Source organism: Suricata suricatta, chromosome 6 (assembly GCF_006229205.1).
Source record: "Suricata suricatta isolate VVHF042 chromosome 6, meerkat_22Aug2017_6uvM2_HiC, whole genome shotgun sequence".
NCBI lineage: Eukaryota > Metazoa > Chordata > Mammalia > Carnivora > Herpestidae > Suricata > Suricata suricatta.
Genome location: NC_043705.1, coordinates 36,489,293 through 36,510,103, shown reverse-complemented (window position 1 = coordinate 36,510,103; position 20,811 = coordinate 36,489,293). Strand labels below are relative to the sequence as shown.

At 40.6% G+C, this 20,811-nt stretch overlaps 1 protein-coding gene across 1 annotated transcript in view; it reads right to left on the bottom strand.

Annotated features, from left to right (window-relative positions):
- The window catches only part of STK32A (serine/threonine kinase 32A), a 118,813-nt gene extending 98,599 nt beyond the window's left edge, over positions 1-20,214 (bottom strand). Inside the window, exon 1 of the mRNA XM_029941345.1 lies at positions 20,105-20,214. Coding sequence (XP_029797205.1) covers positions 20,105-20,156 — 52 coding nt within the window. The 5' untranslated portion in view covers positions 20,157-20,214. The remainder of the gene's footprint in view (positions 1-20,104) is intronic.
- Positions 20,215-20,811: the final 597 nt, after the last annotated feature.

Sequence of the window (20,811 nt, the reverse complement as noted above, 5' to 3'; positions counted from 1 at the left end):
TAAACATTAAAACAAAATGATTGGAGTCAGACAGAACTTCATTGGAGTCTAGCTTCACCACTTACAGGATAAATGAAATTAGGACATTTACCTGACATTTCTGAATGTCAATTATTTGTTCACAAAGATTTTTTTTATTTTTTAAAAATTGTTTAAAGTTTATTTGTTTATTTTGAGAGAGAGTGTGGGTGCAAGTGGGGAAGGGGCAAAGAGAGAGAGGGAGAGACATAATATCAAGTAGCACCCCCACCCCCCACCCGAGCACAAAGCCCGACACACAGCTCATACTCACAAACCAGGAGATCATGACCTGAGCCAAAGTTGGATGCTTAACCAAATGAGCCACCCAGGCACCCCAAGAAAATGATTTTTTTTAATTTTTTACGTTTAAAAAATTTTTTTTAAATGTTTTATTTATTTTTGAGAGAGAGAGACAGTGTGAGCAGGGGAGCATCAGAGAGACAGGGAGACACAGAATCTGAAGACAGGTTCTAGGCTCTGAGCTAGCTGTCAGCATAGAGTCTGACATGGGGCTCAAGCCCATGCACCACGAGATCATGACCTGAGCTGAAGCCGGATGCTCAACTGACTGAGTCACCTAGGCACCCCTACACTTATTTATTTTTGAGATACAGAGAGAGAGAGAAAGAGTGAGAGCAGGGGAAGGGCAGAGAGAGAGAGGGAGACACAGAATCTGAAGGAGGCTCCAGGCTCTGAGCTGTCCACACAGATCCTGGCGTGGGGCTCGACCCACGAACTGTGAGATCATGACCTGAGCTGAAGTCAGACGCTCAACTGACTGAGCCACTCAGGCACCCCCAAGATGATTGTTTTTTATATAAAATGAATATGCTTTTGGTATCAAAAATACAGAATTAAGTAGACAGAAGTAAGTGGAAAGAAGAAAAGCAATTTAAAGATAACTATGATTAATATTTTGATTCCTTTTTCTTTCTTTTGAAAATGTTTACTTTTATCTCTCTACATTTCTACAGTTTGAATAGCAAACTGTCTAAAGTTTATTATAGAACATGACTGTATTCTATTTTTTTAATGTTTATTTTTGAAAGAGTGCATGAGCAGGGAAAGGGGCAGAGAGAGAGGAAGAGAGAGAGAATCCCAAGTAGGATCCGTCTTGGGGCTCCACCCTACATCCTGGGATCATGACTTGAGCCAAAATCACGAGTCAGATGCTTGGCCAGCTGAGCCACTCAGGAGCCCCTAAAACACTGATTTTAGTCCTATGGTACCCTTTTCCCATGCTCTAACTTCTCCTGGCCAAGAAGTTAAAACTTAGACCTCTTGCAGCTAATACATTTGCTAGTTCCTACCATATATTCTAAATAGTATAATTTTTTCTTTGCCGCTTTAGGCATTACTTATTAAGTCTCCAAGATGTAGCTCACTTTTCTACTCTTAGGGTCTCACCCCAACATAAGCCCATCTTTTTAATGCAGCTGTATTTGATAGAATAATTTCAATTGAATCAGCATTCAGTATTCCATTATTATGAGTCTGGAAATGGTACAGGCACTTGCATCATAGAGTAAACTATGATTAATTTTCCCTTCATACAATTTTTACTTCCCCTGCAGTTAATAACAGTCTTGCGTATACACGTGCTCAATTTCCTGTCTCCTTTATCCTAATTCAATTTTGAACTCCTCTCGTTGTCTACACTCCCCTTGAACATGTTCAGGAGCACCGGTTACATTACCATCTTCCTGAAAATGCCCCTCCCGGAGCCCTCTGGCCCAACTGCTTCTGGACTATCCATCTCTCTGGCTTTACACCTGTCATCCCGGATTCTCCTTAGCCGTCATGCCGGGGGTTTGCTCCACTCGTTTTTAGTGATGGATTCCCTGCTTCTTGCATGCACTGTCCTCCCTTTTGTTTTACCCCTTTGTGCTTCTGGAATACACCCCCCAAGAGCTTTGTAAGAAAGATTGTACAGACGTTAATTTTTGAATACCAGCCTATATGAAAATGATTTTTATTCTACTCATACTGCATTGAGAGTTCGACTAAGCATTGAATTCTAGGTTGGGAATGATCCTCCTTTAGAATTTTGAAGGCACTGCTCTCCTTATTTTCTAGCTTTATGTGTCACTGCTGAGAAGTCTCAAGTTATTTTGATGCCTGATCCTTTGATGCAATAGTTCTCTTTCTGGAAACTTACAGGACTGTATAGCTGTATTGAGTGTTTTGAAGTTCACGATGATACAGCCTTTTTAAATTCATTGTGCTGGGTACTGAACTGTCTTATTCATTCTGGACACATGTGTCCTTAAGTTCGGGGCTTTTCCTTTTTTCTTTAATTTGGTAGGATGGTATCCACCACTTTTTCCATCTGTCTGAACCTGCTGTTATTTAGAAACTAGAACTCCTGACTGGCCTTTAAATTTTCTATTTACCCTGCTTTTTTTTGCCCTTAAATTTATCTTCTAAACCTTCTTTGAATCTCTCTATCCAGGCTGCAATATTTTCCCCCTAAAGCCAGTTTTTGGTCTCTGAATGTTGCTTCCTTGGTATCCTACTTTTTTCTATTAAAAAAAAAATAGTTGTTATATTTTAACATCTCTCTGACACTTTTCCTTAAGTTGGGTTTCTATCTCTCCTATTAGAAGTCTTTCCCATGTGTTTGAAAACCCGTGGTTAGCTGGTCATATTTAAGTGTGGGGACCTAGACTCCTGTCTGGAAACTGTGAGTACGTGTGTGTGGGTCTTGTCAATAGTAAGCTTCACTCCAGAGAGTGACGGCTAGGATGCTGAGTTGAAAAAGTCCCATGTTGATAACTGTAGGTCTTCCTTCTTAGGTTGGCCAAAATCTCCAAGATAAAAGCCTCTGTTGTCCTCTCGTCTGGAAGGTGAGCCCCTACCTGCCAGTATTGTCAGAGTCAAGTGGGGGAAGAGGGTTGAGGGCCTGAGCACACAGCGTGCAGTCATTACCTGATTGTCCTTCCATTTTCCACAAGGCGCCCCTGCCCTCCATGTGGGGGTCTCCCCACTTAGGAGACCCTCCTCTCCAGAGGAGAAACCACGGTGTGGGATGGAGAGGACTAGTATGTTTGTTTTTCTTTTGACAAAGTGGTAGAAGGGACGGGATTGATTTTTATACAGCAATCCCACAATCTTTCTTATTTTAGACCTCCCACTTCACCTGTCCTTCTAGAGGTACACGGCACTTCGGGTTCTTGGGGGAATGGAAGGAAGGTGTTTGACTCCTAATCTTCCCCCTAGAAGCCTCGCTCATGTTTTTTCTCATCCATAAGATAGATATAATGACACCTATCACACGGAGCTATGGTGGGGATTAAATGAGATAATGTATACTGGGAATATATCAAGAATATAGCAGGCACTTACTAAACAAGAGTGCCCTCTTACCCCCTTCCTCCCCACAAAGAACTTAACTTTAGCAGCCAGAGACAGCCATCTCTCCTTACCACCTGCTGGCTTGGTGACTTTTGCTAGTGTTTTTTTAAAAATCATTTTTTAATTCGTATTCTTTTTTTTTTTTTGGCTTTTTAAATTTATTTATTTATTTTATACAATTTATTTTTTAACATATGCAATTATTTTCCGTCATTTACAATACAGTAGTTTCAATGATACTCCAAACAGAAAAGCAAAGTAAAAAATCAAAACCCCCACTTCTATTTCATGTAATCCAAATAAGGGAATGATGGTTGCTTTCTCACTCACATCTCAGAATTACTTTGAGAGTCAAATTACAAGAGGATGAGCAAGTACTGTGCAAATGCCAAACTCGGTTTTTGGTTCTTGGGCTTTGGCGACAGACAGAAGTGGGGTGAGGGTTTGGCTATGCCTCTTCCTGGATGCATGAACGTGGCAGGTCTTCTAAGCCTGCTGCGTTTCAGTTCTCTGCTCTGTACATCACAGTGGTGATACTTTGCCCTCAATCTGGGATCACCTAAGAGAAGTACCATGTTGGAAAAGTACTCTGAAGCACTGGTCTCTCTTACCCACCTCCTACCCCCAGAGTATCATGCATTGCTGAACCTGAATGTAGCCGCACTCTCAGATGTGAGGGGAGGGCATGGACTTCTTTGGTAAATATACGAACCCTTTCCCAGGAAAGGGAATAATGCAAATATACAAACTAATCTGGGTATAAATTACAGGGTTCCTCAGAATCCTATTTGTGGACCTCATGTTAACAGTATCTTTTAAATTAAAGAGTTCTCATACTCTAAACCAGAATCCTAACATAAAACCCTATGTAGAAACCCCCATTACAAATCTAATCATAATCTGTTAGCACTTTCTACTGCTTAGCATATGAAGCAATATAAAGTAGGTATTTTAGACATTTTCCCTGCATTCTTTCATATAATCCTTATTAGTCCCAAAACTCAAATAAAACATTGAAGACTTCAAGAGAGTAGGTAACCTGCTCAGGGTCATAGAGCTCGTAACGAATCAAGGGTATTGGTTACGAGTTGACCAATCCCAAAATGATAGGTTGTTGTTACTACCTTAGTACCTCAGAAAGTGACCTTATTTGAGAATGATGTTGGTGCAAATAGAATTGGCTAAGATGAGGTTATATGGAATTCAGTATGGATTCAGTGGTCCCATAATCCAATATGACTGGTGTCCGGGTAAGAAGAGAGAAGCTTGCACAGAGACACAGAGAGGATGTGAAGATAGAGATTGGAACGATGCTACCAGAAGCATAAACTGGACAGGAAGGATGCCCCCGTGGACAATTCAGTGGCCCGTGGCCCTGCCAATGCCTTGATTTAAGACTTCTAGCATCTAGATCTGTGGGAATGTCTACTGTTTGTAGTGCTTGTTTCAGTCACCCTGGAAACTGGTAATGGGAAACTAATTTGGAGCTTCTGACTCTAAAATCTAAGCTCGTTACCCCTGGACAGTGGCATGTGCTTTCCACGTGCATCTCAAAACACGGGAAGAGAAAATGTGATGACACGTGAAGACAGGAGAAAGACCGGCTAATTCTAACCCCAATGACATATTCCAAGAACACGATGAATAGATAGAAGTGTACTCCTACTATTCAAGAAGTAAATTTGAGAAGTTTGTTGAGCAGGGCAAGAAAACAGTTGTTGAGACCCTTGAAGAGAGAGTTCTGTAATGCTCTGGTGGCTCCCTGGTGCCCAGCTTAGCACCCAGAGTGGGGAGGTGTTCTATCCTGAACACAATCAGCACATTTTGAACAAAAAATAAAATGATCCTTGTCTTTTTAATATTTTTTAAATAATTTATTTTATTTATTTTTTTTATATTGAGAGAGAAGGTGTACGAGCAAGGGAGGGGCAGAGAGAGAGAGAGAGAAAGAGAATCCCAAGCAGGCTCCACACTGACAGTGTAGAACCTAACGCAGGGCTGGAAGTCACGAACCATGAGATCTTGACCTGAGTGGAAATCAAAAGTTGTATACTAAACTACCTGAGCCACCCAGGTGCCCCAAATGATCCTGGCCTTTTAAGTCGCCCACTCCATCAGCAAGGATAAGCAAAAGCTCTGGCATGTCTAGCAGTGATGTATGGGTTAAGGACTCAGGCTCATAGTAGTGAGATGGCTACAGGGCTCCTTCTTAAAAGTATTTTGAAGGGAATAAAAAGCTCATTCTCCACCATCATGTAAGGTTAAAGGCAACCACATGCGGTAGATACCTGTAATGGCTGAACTCAAAGAGTTATCTCTGAGCCAATCCACTCTTAGGCTCCTAGGTATATACACCAAAGAACTGAAAGTAGGGGCCGAGACAGATGCTTATATACTAGTGTTCATGCAGCATTATCCACAGTAGCCCAGACACGGAAATAACCCAAGTGTTCCCCAACAGATAAATGGATAAATAAAATGTGGTCTACATGTACCATGGTCTAGAGCCACAAAAAGTGATGGAGCATGTTCTAACACGTGCCCCAACACGGACGAACCTTGAAGACCTTATGCTAAGTGAAATGAGCCAGGCTCAAAATGACAAATATTGTATGATTGCACTTCCATGAGGTACTTGGAAGAGGCAACTTCATGAAGTCAGGATGTAGAATAGAGTTACCCCGGGGCATGCTGGGAAGTACTATTTAATAGGCACAGAGTTTCTCTTTGGGATGATTTAAAAAATTCCATGATAGTGGTGATGGCTGCACATATTGTGAATGTACTTACTGCCACTGAATTCTACACTTAGGGCACTTGTGGGGAAGAGCACTGGGTGTTGTATGGAAACCAATTTGACAATAAACTATTAAAAATATTTAAAATGACAAATTTTATGTAATAAAATAGTTCCTCAATTAAAAAATGCTAACCAGCACCTGGGTGGCTCAGTTCATTGGGCATCTGACTCTTGATTTTCACTCAGGTCATGATCTCACAGTGGGGAGACTGAGCTCCACAACCGGCTCTGCAGTAGGGTATAAAGCCTGCTTGGGATCCTCTCTCCCTGTCTCTCCGCCCCTCTGTCATTCATGCTCTCTATCAAACTAAATGAATAAACTTTAAAAATGTTTTTAAAAAGTCATCTTTCAGCAAATGGTGCAGAATCCTCCACACTTCATTAAGTGGCTATTTATTTATTACATCATATATATATACTTAACGTTGATACTGGTTAAATAGAACAACAAAACTGCTTATGATATTATTTTATATAATAATGATTAAATACTCCAAAAGGAGGAATATGTATCTTTTCTTTCTTACCACCCAAATAGCTTTCAGAATTAAAAAATTATTCAACATCCCACAGGGCACCTGGGTGGCTCAGGTGGATAAGCGGCCGACTTCGGCTCAGATCAGAATCTGTCAGTCCAGGAATTTGAGCCCCGCTTTGGGCTTTGTGCTGACAGCTCAGAGCCTGGAGCCTGCTTCAGATTCTGTGTCTCCCTCTCTCTCTGACCCTCCCCTGCTCACACTCTCTTTCTTTCTCTCTAAAAAATAAATAATTTAAAAAATTAAGAAAAGAATTAAAAAATTATTCAAGATCACAAAAAAGCTACTAAACTCTAACAGAATTCCCTTTTATGTTAGCACTTCACTATGTTTAAAACTGTACATTTTAATACATTATCGTATGCCCATACTGTACAATTTCATGCCCACTAAATTACACTTTCATGAAATCAACAATTCTTATGAAACTGGGATAAACTTCTCATGATATAAGTGAAAATGAAGATACAGAACTATGTAGTGCATCATCCTAAATGTATCAGAAGCCTTTGATACCCATACACAGGTGAGAAAGACAAGTCTGTTACAATATATTCATTCATCCAACAAGGAGATATGAGGACATAAAAGAGAACAAAACAGACAAAACTCCCTGTCCTCATGGAGATTTGGGTTTTTGTTTTGTTTTGTTTTGTTTTTTTAGTGAGAGGAAAAAACAATTAACAAAGCAAATAAAGCAAATAAGTCAATGAAAACAAGAAGTCTGGAGAAACGTGTAGTGGCCAAGAGGGATGAGGGATTCCAGAAAGGATGCAGGATGGAGATTGCCAAGGGAGACTCCCCCAAAATATCAGCAGTGGTTATTGATGGGTTGAGGCATTATGGGTAATTTTTTCTTCCTAATTTTATTTTCCAAGCTTTCTGTACCTCAGATGTGCTAATTTTATAGTTAGTAAACTTGCTTTTAAACATACATTTCCTCAGTTCGTTTTCTGTATTCAAAGTGTCTCATGATTTGCCTCCCTCCCTCTCCCTAACTTTTTTCCCCCTTCCCCTCCCCATGGTCCTCTGTTAGGTTTCTCCTGTTAGACCTATGAGTGAAAACATGTGGTATCTGTCCTTCGCCTGACTTTCACTGAGGGCTGAAGGGGGAGGGGAAATGGTCATGGAGGAGGGCACTTGTGGGGAAGAGCATTGGGTGTTGTATGGAAATCAATTTGACAATAAACTATATACAAAAAAAATAAAATAAAATAAGGAGCCGAAAAGAATGAACATACATTTCCTAAGAATAGCTGCAGTGAAGTTCATCTACTTTTATGGAAGCTATCCCCACAAAATGTTAACCACAAGGAATACTGGGACCACAGTCCTGAGTGTAAGCCCACTGAGAGAAGCAAAGAAGCCAATTCTAGATCCCAGTAGGAATAGGAGATTTAAACAAATTCTTCTTAATGCTTAACCAAGCCTTAGTTTAGAATACGTTTCCTGGTCACTTATGCATACCCTGGACAGAACACGAAGAAGTTATCGAAGTGGCAGTGACTTCACTATTTTGTAAAAGTAAATCAAAATTATCCCACAAGGTGTCCAACAAATTAGGTTGATACCAAAAAGATGCAGAATGAGTGACGATGATGTGAATGACATGACTGTCATTGCAGTTGTTGTCTTTGATGAATAGAGGAAGAAAAACAAAACTCAGGAGTAGTGATGAACTGCGGTAATTAACTTCAGACAAGAAACGGTATAATTGATTGAACCCCTAACAGTTCCCTAAGCATGTCATCTAAGGGGTAAGCTTGTGAGTTACAGCAGACTGTGAAATGCAGGGCTTCAGCTCTGTGAGAGCAGGATGCAGCAGTAGATACATAATGGACATTTGATGTTTTTTATCGAAAAACAGCCCCCTGTATTTATTTGATTTTATATATTCATTCGGATTGGGCATCCTAAGTGGGGATCTATAACTGAAAAAATCAGATTCACTTGACATCAAGATTCAGAATCTAGGGGTTCTTGGATGCCTCAATCAGAATAGCATGTGACTCTTGATCTCCTGGTTGTGAGTTCAAGCCCCACATTGGGGCTAGAGCATACTAAAAAAACACTAACAACAACAAACAACAACCACAAAATCAAAGATTCAGGATCTAGCCACGTGGCTCTCTGATTTCAAGGCAGTGGTTTAATCTTGCTGCGCCTCAGTCCTGCCATATGTAAACCGCACACTGAGCCAGTGATAATGTGCATTCTGGTTGCTGCTCTCTGCCATTGCTCCTAACGAGAATGCCACCAGTAGGTGAGTGTATTTCACACCACTTGCTTCCAAACTGAACTCTATGACACACTCAGTGTCTGGATGGGAAGACGGGACGGGTGAGAGTGCAGGCGAGAGTTTCTAGCTGGCCACCTCCCAGACAAACTACCAGCCTGGGACAGTGACGGCCATCACCATGCCCCATCTGGGTATGTCACAGAGGTGCTCACCCGGACCATGTCCTCATCAGCACCCAGACTTCTGTCAGATGGAGGGTGGCAGGGATGAGGGCAGCACTGGGATCAACCAACCTAGAACACTTCCTAGGGAGGGAGCAGCCTGTGAGCCGAGCCTCCAAACCCCCGCGGTATGATCCATGGTCCCATCAGACCTTACAAATACAAACCCAGAGATAAAATTAGTAAGAGTGTGGAGACAGCGACTGCAGGGCATTATAGCCCAAGTGTTCCACGTGGATGGAGCCAGCCCTGGTAACTGCTCACATGATTTCCTAGTGTCTTCCCTTTATACTGGTAGACAGCTTAGACTTGGAGCTTCAGCTAGTATCTCCTCTTAAATATTTCTGCCTTAACATCATATTCAGCTTCAGTTATTGGCTCGTTTCTTTGCTCCCCTTTAGCCCAAACTTGTTGAAAGAGTTGATGACACTTCCTTTGCCTGTATCCTCATCCTTCATACACCCCCTGCATGTCCCCACCAAACGGCTGTTGTCTGTGTCCTCCGTCTCCTCCTGGTTGCCTGATCAGGTATTTCTTACTTTCCTCACTCCCACAGTCAATAAACCATTCAACAGAAGTGAGTACTCCCTCTTTTTTGAAATACTCTTCTGTCTTATATTTAAAAAAAATTTTTTTAATGTCTTATTTTTGAGAGAGACAGAGATAGAGTGTGAGCAGGGGAGGAGCAGAGAGAGAGGGAGACAAAGAATCCAAAGCAGGCTCTAAACTCCGAGCTGTCAGCACAGAGCCCAACGTGGGTCTTGAACTCATGAACTGAACTCATGACTGCAAGATCATGACCTGAGCCAAAGTTGAACGCTTAACCATCTGAGCCATCCAGGCACCAGGAATTACTCTTCTCTCTTAAATTTTAGAACAATGCTTTTTCATTCCTCACTAGCTGTTGCTTCTCATTTTTCTTAGCTGAATGACTTTCCTCTGCCTGACTTCTCAGTAATGGGATTCCTCTCCTCTTTTGTTTCCACACCTTCTCCCAGTCCAAACTCATCAATCACCATAGAACTAGAGACCACATCTTGAGATGCTAGATTAGACTTTCCCAGTCACTTCTGGCTGTTCAGTTCCAGTGTCCTACCTAACACCATCATTTAGAGTCTTCCCATCACTTTATGCACACAGACAAGAGCTCTTTTTTTTCCCCCTAAAAATGTTTATTTATTTACTTATTTTTGAGAGAGAGAGAGAGCAACAGAACAAGCAAGGGAGGGGCATGGAGAGAGGGAGAGAGAATCCCAAGCAGGCTCCATGCTGTCAGCACAGAGCCCAGCCTGACACGAGGCTCAATCTCATGAACCTTAGATCACGACCTGAGCTGAAAGCAAGAGTCAGACACTTAACTGACTGAGCCACCCAAGCGCCCCCAAACAAGACATCTGCCTGCCCACTCAAGCAAACACCTAGAATTAATTCTTTATTTTGTTCTTTACCTCTTACTCCACATTCAAACCATCAGAGAGTCTTATTTATTTTATATGGAAAATAAATGTTGAATCAATTCGCACCTTTCCATCTCCCTTCCTACTCTGCTGGCCCCAGCACCATTATCTTTCACTGAAAAATCCTTGTCCTAATTAAAATAGGTTTTTTAAATATACATATGAATTATTGAAAATTATAATTATCCATTTGAATTTTACAGATCAGAAAAATCCCATCGCCCTAAAAAACAGAGCAGAAAAGAAAAATCAACACTGGTGGCTTTTATTTATTTATTTGCCACATAACAACATGTAAAACCTTGTGATTATGATAATAGTATTAATAACATTTATTGAAGGGCTACTATGTGGCAGGCATTATGCTAAGCACTTCTTATGGATAGTCTCTATTTATTCTCACAAAAATTGTATGAAGCAGATAGAATTATTAGTTCCCATTTACAGATGAGATCACTGGGGATTGGAGAGATAGGTCATTTCACTGTGACTTGTGAAAAGAGTCTCACTGTGAAAAACGTTCTATTTCCACAATCCTTAAATACTAAACACACACAAGAAGGAATGTAATCTTAGAATTGAATTTTTTTTTTAATTTTAGCGAGGCAGAGCATGTGAGCATGTGAGTGGGGCAGAGGTGGCGAGGGGAGAGAGAAAGAGAGAAAGAGAGAGAGACAATGAATCTTAGGCAAACTCCACACTAAGCACACTTTGGGGCTGGATCCCACAACCCTGGGATCACAATCTGAGCTGAAATCAAGAGCCTGACACTCAATTGACTGAGCCAACCAGGTGCCCCAGAACTGAGATTTTTAATACTATTCACTTCATGAGAAGCTTACTACATGGCCCCCATTTTCTCCTTTCACCAGAGACTAAGAAGGTCTGCATTTGTCCACAGAAGTTGGCCGGGAGTCACTGGTTTAGCCTGTGATTCTCTGACACCATAAAACTAGTTAAAGTTGAAGGTCAGCTCTAGAGCATATCACTTGTGACCCCCCGACAAAAAGTTACTTACTGGGCTCACTAGCCCTTTATCATCCCAAATGGTTGGCAGCAAATGTTTGCTGCTAATACATGTGGAGCTTGGCAGGTCCTTTAAGGATATATTTGGACTCTCTCCAGAGAAGCAGCCTCCAAGGCCAACTGATGGCATCTATTTGCATAGACAGCCCTTCCTTTTTAAAGAAACTCTATGCCCCAGGGAGTCTGGGATTTATTGACAGCCATTACTGGTGCCAAAACCAAGCAATGGGCACCAACAGTTTCCTTTCCTGCTGCCTGAATCCCAATTCATGAAGATGCTCAGAAATCAAAAATACATTGGCTATTTCCTTAGAACAAATTGGAAAGTAGAACAGTGAGGTAGAATGAGGGTGATTTATTGGTGGATGCCCCCTAATTGGATAACTGCTCCTAGGACAAAATAGATTGTACTTAGTGATATTTGATGAATTACAAGCTGGTACCCCTTTGTTTGAACTCAGTCTGTATGGCTATCAGATAATGTATATTATAAAAATAATATATTTTATCCACTAAAACAGTAGATTTATTGGCCCAAGTGCTTCCATTGGCTCACAATGATCAACCAAAAGAGAGATGGTGAAGAATGACTTTATGCATTGACAGACAACAGATATTCATATCCTCGTCTGGCCTCTTTGCTTAAGGCTGGACAGCTATAGATGGACACTGGGAGGTCGCCAGCACATAGGAATATATGTCTGCTGGATGCTATGGATTAGAGGTTAGCATAACCTACAGGCCAACTCCAAACCACCATCTCTTCACGTGGCTCGTAAGCTAAGAATGACTTTTGTATTTTTTAATGCTTGGAAGGAAAATTAAAAGAATATTTTGTGACAAGTGAAAATGATATGAAATTCAAATTGCAGTGCCCATAAATAAAATGTTACTGGAAGGGAGCCACCTTCATTTGTTTTCTCATTATCTGTGGCTCCTTTCATGCTACAATGGCAGAGCTGAGTAGTTATGACAGAGACTGCTTGAACTGCAAAGCGTAAAATATTTACTATTTGGCCCTTTACACAAAAAGTATGCCAACCCCGACGTGAAGTATTTCTCAGAAATAAAAAATACAGGCTGCTTGAATATAAAACAAGGTTAGCTTGACTTATTTTACTTTAAAGAGGACTCCAGAAAGGAAAGAAGAAATAGTGTAAGAGGCAAAAAAATAAAGCATGTGCTGGTCTATTGAATTCAAACTCTATAACCATAAGGTTTTCAGTTTTTACACCATAGAAACAGGGCTTCCTGTCCTAATTAACAAGAATATCATTCCATTATTGGCTTTTTCTGTCTGTTTCCCAATGAAATTTCCATGACTGGTCCCATAGCAATGCGTAGTTGAAGCCCCTGTATAATTCATAGAACCTGAATTGGCGAATTGATGACGACGCTGGTTACTGTCATTGCCATGGAGCCGCCAGGCCACACCGCAGACGCAGGGAGCTCCTTTACTGCGTTTCTCATTAAAGACAGTACACTTGGAGTTCACATGGTCTGAACACGGAAGCCAGCCCACAGATCTAGTTTTTCAACTCAGGTAGTGGCAAGGAGAAAACTAAAAAATGTCTGTAACTTTGAGTTATATAAAAAGTTAGTATCCTTTGAGTGTTACTTAATACAAAGTCACTCCACCTCAATTTATTCATAAGACACTTTGATACCTCGTGTTTTTTTTAATATAACACTATTTTTTTAACATATGCAATTATTTTCCATCCTTTACAATACAGTAGTTACAATGACACTCCAAACAGAAAAACAAAGTAAAAAATCAAAACCCCAACTTCTATTTCATGTAATTAGACTTATACAGAAATTAGAAGGTTAAGTAACAACTAGTTAATCACCTAAGATACCTCGTGTTTAACTCATCGACCTGAGTAAACATGCATTGTGTTATGTGAAGAACTCAGAGTGAGTAAACCTTAGGGAACAGAAGCACTTTTCAGCCGTAGAGATTTCACTTGTCACCATCGGCTGCCTTTAAACCAGAGGGAGGAAATCAATGGCAAGAAGCCATGTTCCCAAAAGAAAAAGAGCAGATAGGATCATGACCTTTTATTTCCCAAATTAATGTGCACAGAATATTATGTGCCACAATGTCTTAAGAGATGTTCTACAAAAATAATCTCATTTTGAATTAAGTTTGAAAAATATAAGAATACTGAGATTTCAATATTGTAGCACTTCCGGAGTATTTAACATGCTCATGAGCATTGTGAATCTCAGAAGGCCGGATGCAACTTGACCACATTGCTTCAGTGGAGCCTCTTAAACATGTATTCATAACTTACTGCTCAATAAACCTGTAAACTGAAAGCCCTAGCTCCATCTTAGAAGTCTTTTTTGTAGGCTGATTTCTCTCTGACTCTTTTTTTTTTTTAAGTTTATTTATTGATTTTGAGAGAGAAGGAGAAGGAGAGAAGGAGGGACAGAGAGAGAGAATCTCAAGCAGGCTCCACACTGTCAAGTCCAGAGCCCAACCCTGGTCTTGAACTCAAGAGCTGTGAGATCATGACTCAAGCTAAAATCGAGTCAGATGCTTAACCAACTGAGCCACCCAGGCCCCTCCTCTCCAATCTCTTGGAATGGGGGAAAGAAATCCCTCATAACTGCCTGCTCCGAGCCGAGGTTATTTATGACGAATGTTTTAATTAAACGTTAGACTTTCCAAGATGCCTTATGTTTTTTAAGAAGCCAATTCTTATGAGAGAAAATTTCCTTCTACTTTCCCAATCATTTTAATACAAAATAGTAAATAAGACATTACTCACGTTCAAGAAGGGAAAGTCTGAAATTCATTTGCCTATCCAATTGGGCACAGAACACAATGCATCGACATTACAATAACAAAGGAGATTTTCAAAGTCCTTCTTGCTGGAATCAATTCAGTAACCTCCCATTTCTTTTGGATTGCAAATCTGTGGTCAATTTTTTTTTTTTTGGCCCAACATTTTGAAGGACCCACTGCCTCTGCCACCAAAAAAGATGTAGGAAAACTGGAACCGGTCACATATCCTAGGAGACAAGTGTTGCCAACTGAAAGTAGAACATTGAGTTTTCAGCAAGTCCAAAGAAGAATGCAATAATTTGGCTCTCCCTGCAAACTCAGGGTACTTTTAACCTAAAGCCAACTTTTCTTAGTGACAGCACTTCAGAAGAAAGTGGTCTCCCGGCTTCACTAAACCAGTTTCTTCATCTCTACACTATTCGTACATGCTCAGACACACAGGCTACTTCCAATGATTGCAAGGCCCTCTCCTCTTGCCTAGATCCTGATTATAAACCAGTCTACTTCCTCCTGTTATTAAGGAGTTCCTTTTTCTAAATCACCTTGAAAGCCTCAGTGATTGGACTTTTTAAATGTTGGTATTTTTAATAAAATGAACAAGCAAAAAAAAAAAAAACCAAAAAACCCCAACAACAACAACAAAAGCTGAAGCAAATCAAAACAAACAACATGATATTCAGAGAGAGGAAACAAAACATCTAAAGAAAAAGAGGTTATAAACATTTAAAAGTATCACTTGCAAACCTCTTCTTAACTTTCAGAAAACTTTCCGTGTCTTTTTGTATCGTTAATTATCTCTCAGCGGTTTCTATGTAGTATTTGGGGAGGGGGGAGGGGCATTTGTCCCTGTGTCTGTTGATCAAATGAGATTACTTAAATAACTGAATTTAAATCAGTTGATTGATTTTTCAGCCTATTGAGTTTTGATTTTGCCTTAAATGAAAATACAATCACCCCAGGGGAGGGATGAAAGAGAAACCAGATGAGATTATGGTTTTGTGAAGTCAATAACTTGGCTTCTTTTTAAAGAACTTTTATATAAGTTTTCACAATATCCATAAAATTCTGCCATTCTGTCAGTCCAGTTCCGCTGACAGAATTGTGAAGAGGTCATAACTGTGTCCTCTACAGAGCTGCGTCTACTCCATTTTGGTCCTCTCAGCAGCGGAAGTACTGCAAAGAGCTCATGCGAAGAGCTTCGGTGCTAATAAATAATAGTATAACTAGCATTAATCGGGTGCTTACTTTATATGAGACACCTCACTAAGTGTTTTACTTGCATTATTCTATTGTAACCTCACCCAGTGAAGCATCCTCAATCATTACTTGCATTTGACATACAAAGAAATTGGAGATTTCCATGGGTTCATTAACTTGGAGAATAGAAGGACTTTTTCCCAAATGAATTCACTAGTAATTATTTAGGTTTGGGGACTTTTTTCCATGGTATTTCAAGTCCCCTTAGAACACTTTATAATTAGTCAAACTGACTCTTGTATTTGATGATGGGCAATCAGACACATCTCCTTTGAGTTTTCTCATAGAAAGAGCTAGATTGCTCCTCTGTGGCACTGCTGAGATTGCGACCTGCGTATATGTCCTTCCACTAGCGGAGCCCGTGCTTTCTCCTACTCTGCCAGGTGGCCTCCTCTCAAAAACACAAAACATAATTAGGAAGATGCCGGTGTAGCATTTCCTCCAAATTAAAGAATTACCGTATGATCTGGCAATTCTACTTCGAAGTACATATCTAAAAGAACTGGAAACAGGGGCTCGAACAGATATCTGTACACCTACGTTAATAGCAGTGTCAGTTACAATAATCAAAGGTGGAAAAAACAAGTGTCCGCTGGTAAAACAAGAATGAACAAAATGTGCTATATACATGTCATGGAATATTATTCAGCCTTCAAAAGGAATGGAATTCTGATAAATGCTACAATATGGATAAGCCTTGAAAATGCGATGCTAAGTGAAATAAGCCAGATCCTAAAGGACAAATATTACATGGTCCCACTTATATAAGGTACCTGGGATAGTCACATTCATAGAGACAAAAAGTAGAATGATGGTTGCCAAGGACTGGGGTGCCCGGCGGTCAGGGGAGAGGGAAAGGGGTGTTACTCTTTAATGGCTACCAGATTTCAGTTTGGGGAGATGAAAAAATTCTCCAGATAGTTGATGGTGATGGTTGCCCAAAAATGTGAATAATCTTAATGTTACTGAAATGTATATTTAAAAATAGTTAAAATGGTACATATTTTATTTAAAAATATTTTTTAATGTTTATTGATTCTTGAGAGAGAGAGAGAAAGAGACAGAGAGAGAAAGCAAGGGCAATCTGGGGAGGGTCAGGGAGAGAGGGAGACACAGAATCCAAACCAGGCTCCAGGCGCTAGCTGTCAGCAGAGAGCTGAACACAGGGCTTGAACTCACGAGCTGTGAGATCATGACCTGAGCCAAAAAGTCAATGCTTAACAGACTGAGCCACCCAGGTGCTCCATTATTATGCATATTTTAAAACCAAAAAAGAAGTTAGGTAAATCTAAGTTATCAAAGTAATCTAAGTTTGTGCTTAAATTTGCACTAAAATATAAAAGGCCACAAAACAAATAGTATAATTTGAGATCCACTTTGCAAAAGATAACAGGAATGAGATAAGCAGATTTTATGCTATTCAGCAGCATTATAAACCCTATGCTTTGTTTTCACAAAACAAAGATCAACATAAACTAATAGAACGATTCTCTCAAGATCACCATCAGATGGAACAACATAAAATGCAAAGTGTCGGATGAATTCTAGTAAGAACAACTATTTCACTGGACAAGACATCAAGTAACATGTGGGTCCTTCATTGCCTTCAGAGTGAATCAAAACACTTGAGCAGGAGAAATCTTTAAATATGATTTGGGGAAATTGGTTCAAACTTTCTCCTCAAACCTATATATTGGGAACAGCAAACGCTTTGAAGGAAATATTAAACACTTTTTCATTGCAGGTTGGGATTCTTTTCCGCAGTATTTTTAAAATAATTAAATTGGCTCATTTACGTGCCCTACATTCTGGCCCAGTTTGATTATTTATGTAAAAATAAGGAGATAAAAAATGAGGTAGGCATGAATGTTCTTTGATTAGTCAGTGCTTTTTGTTGTTTGTCTTTCCTGGGCAGAAGCTTTATAGCAGTCAAATAAAATTTTACCTTGGGCTCAGTATAGAGCTACGAAAGGAGCCAAATTGAATTTATAGGATTTACTGATAAAAATAAAAATAAAAAGCTAAATGCTCAGAATGTCCTACTTTCCCTCCCAAAACTCAGTGTCTTGTAAACAAACAAGTGAATATGGCAATTAAATACAGTCCCGTTGCATAACATAAAAAACTCTCATTCGTGAGAATGTTAGGACATAGGCAACTATTCATTTCTGATTTTGTCGTTATTTGGACTCTGGACTTGGTTTTCCTGTGTTCGAACTATTCTTCTCGTATCATTGCATGAGTGGCTTCTTCTCATCTTCCAGGCTTCCCCTCAGATGTCACCTTCTCAGAAAGGCCAACCCTGACCACACTCTATCTCAAGTGGGCTGTCCGCCATCACCCCGACCCTCTCCGTAAGATCACTGAGTCATTTCCTTGGTGGCGCTTTAGCACTGTCTCAAGTTATCTGGTTTATGTGTATGTTTTCGTTGTTCATTGCTGGCCTTCCCCCATTAGAGCATGAGCTCCACAAGGGCGGGGGCCATCCTGTTTCCTGCTCTTTTCTTCTGTCCAGCAGTGACAGGCTCGTCGGGGGTGGATCTGCCCGTCTACTGCTGCCTTGCAACCGTGTGTATAAACAGACTCAGAGCCTCACCCCCGAGGGCACAGATACACCAATATGCTCAGCTCTTCTTTCTATGGGGCTGGGGGCTGGACAGCTATAAGGGGGTGGCCGCCAGGGGGTTAAGAAGGACCTGCTTGCTCCTTAGGCCTAACTTTACCCCAATTTACTTACTCCACAGTCCCCTGAAAGTACTTACAAAGTGGTACCTGATTTCCCATTTGCCTCAAACCTTTGGGTCTCTAGACTTTTAATTTATTTCTTTTCTTTTTTTTTTTTTAACTTAAATTCAAGGTAGTTAACATACAGTGTAGTATTGGTTTCAGGAGTAGAACGTGTAGTCATTCATCACTTACATAGAACACCCAGTGCTCATCCCAACAAGTGCCCTCCTCAGTGCCCATCACCTGTTTAGCCCATCCTCCCACCCCACACCCTTCTAGCAACCCTCATGTCAGGACTCATTTTGAGAAGGTTCATGGCCACATATTATGACAGCAAACTAAAGTTCTCAGTCTCCTTATAACTCGGTGTGCGCATGTGCACCAAAACACTAGGCAGCCGCCAGATCACATGCTTCAAAGGAGTGGGCTGTCTCCCTACTTTATCCCTCCCTCTGGCTGGAATGCGGAAGCGGGGGGAGCCGCCCCTAGGCAGGAGGGTGAGAGTGGCCTTGGAGGGAAAGGAAGAGAAGGAAAGAAGCAGGCTTATTGGAGCCGAGGTTCATAGCCCTCTGGAGCCACACAGCGCTTGCATTATTGTGCCTATGTTGTTACAGGAGAAAGAGAAACACGTCCATCTTGTTTAAGCCACTGTTATTTGCAGTTTCTGTTTCAGCAAACAAAATTACTTTCTAACACAATAAATTCTCCTCGCTGACTTAGACGCCGCTTCATCATGTTTGCAAAGTAGCTTTAGGATCTCAAAACTAAACTTTTTGAGTTCAAAATGACCTTCAAGGTTATCCTATACTCTCATTTCATTGATGAGGAAATTGAAGATTGAGTGAGTAAATAAACTTCTCGAACCTCACAGGTAGCTTGAAATAGAACTAGTGCTCAGAACTCCCAAATTTCAGTTCACTGTTTTTGTCCTTTGTGGTCTGATTAGCAGAACTCCCTCCCTCTGAGAGGCCTGGACCCAGGACTGCCATTTTTCTAGGTGACTGTTAAGTAGCTGCCATCATGAATATACTGACAAGGCTGTCTAGTCTAGGAAGGGAGAGTGACATGGGGTGGCCCATGCCCTCTTCTGGCATGCCTCCCTGTGGGATGGCAGAAGAACCAGGAAAACCTTTGCTTTCATTTCTTTTCTTGCTAGACCTTGAACAGGACCCTTTTCTCCATTAAAACTGATTGATTTTCCTAGGACCTAGCATTATAAGATTTGCCTAGGACCCTGAAGCATGCCAGTTAGAAGCTCAGAAGTGACCTACTTACACGACTCCACTTTATAATATTATGAGTATCGATTATCATTCAGATGGGATTTAGTAAGAGAAGAGATTTTCCAGAACAACTAGGCGTGGGTAACTTCAGCTGTTAAGGAAACCACACAGAGAACAACAGATCATTTAATTTCAGGGTCTTCTGTCCACCACGTGACCAACCACAGCTTTCTTTGGACAAAGGATATTGGTACAGTCATGATTAAGACACCTGCCCAAGGCCCCATAGAGAGCGGAAGGTAAAAATCTGGCTGTTAGTTTAGAAGATCCTCAGGCTAACTCTTGTACTTCTCTTTTTGTAAAAAACGACACTGTGGTTTACTCACGAAACAAGGAGTTTATATTGAAATTCTGCAAAATTGCATATTTTATCATATGTTTCTTACCATCCTCATTTTCATCAAACACTGGTGGTTTGCTTGAGGTGTTGGCTCCCATGGTCAAGTACGCACAGACCTGGCTCCTTCAGTTACGCTGTCCGGGCAGGATCATTCATCGTCACTCCAGAGAGGTCTGGATGGAAGTCGTAGCTCAATAACTGGGAGAGAAAAAGAAAGGGCATCCTTACAATCGAGGCACCCTGAGCACAGACCTGTGGCTGCAATATTAGATATGATACACAGATCATAATCTGGACCCCTGTAGCAGAATATTTTTGTGATCGAAAAATGATAATTTCACCAGCAACAGAACGTTGGGCATCTGTACTGGGCCTAGACTTACAAAGACCAAAGAAAGCAAAATATTTCTCTAACTATGAAAACAAGTTTAAGATGTGGTCATCCACGCTTTATTTAACAAGTACGAAATAAAAAGAATATTTTAATGTGACTCAATATTTTAATGTGCAAATTTTTGAGAAAATGTTGGTTTAAAATTGCTTTTTTCATGTTTGACCAACAACTTTAATATTTTTTATCATAAAAATACATTCCCCGCCTCTCTCCTCCTACCTCAGAAGGTATGACAATGTAAAAAGAACCAGGTCTGAGTTTAGGCTTTACCACACCAGCAAATTGCTAAATTTCACTAAATGTGTTTTTTTCCCCTTTCCCTGAACTTGAAGATGATGATGGTCCTCTTCTCAAAGGCA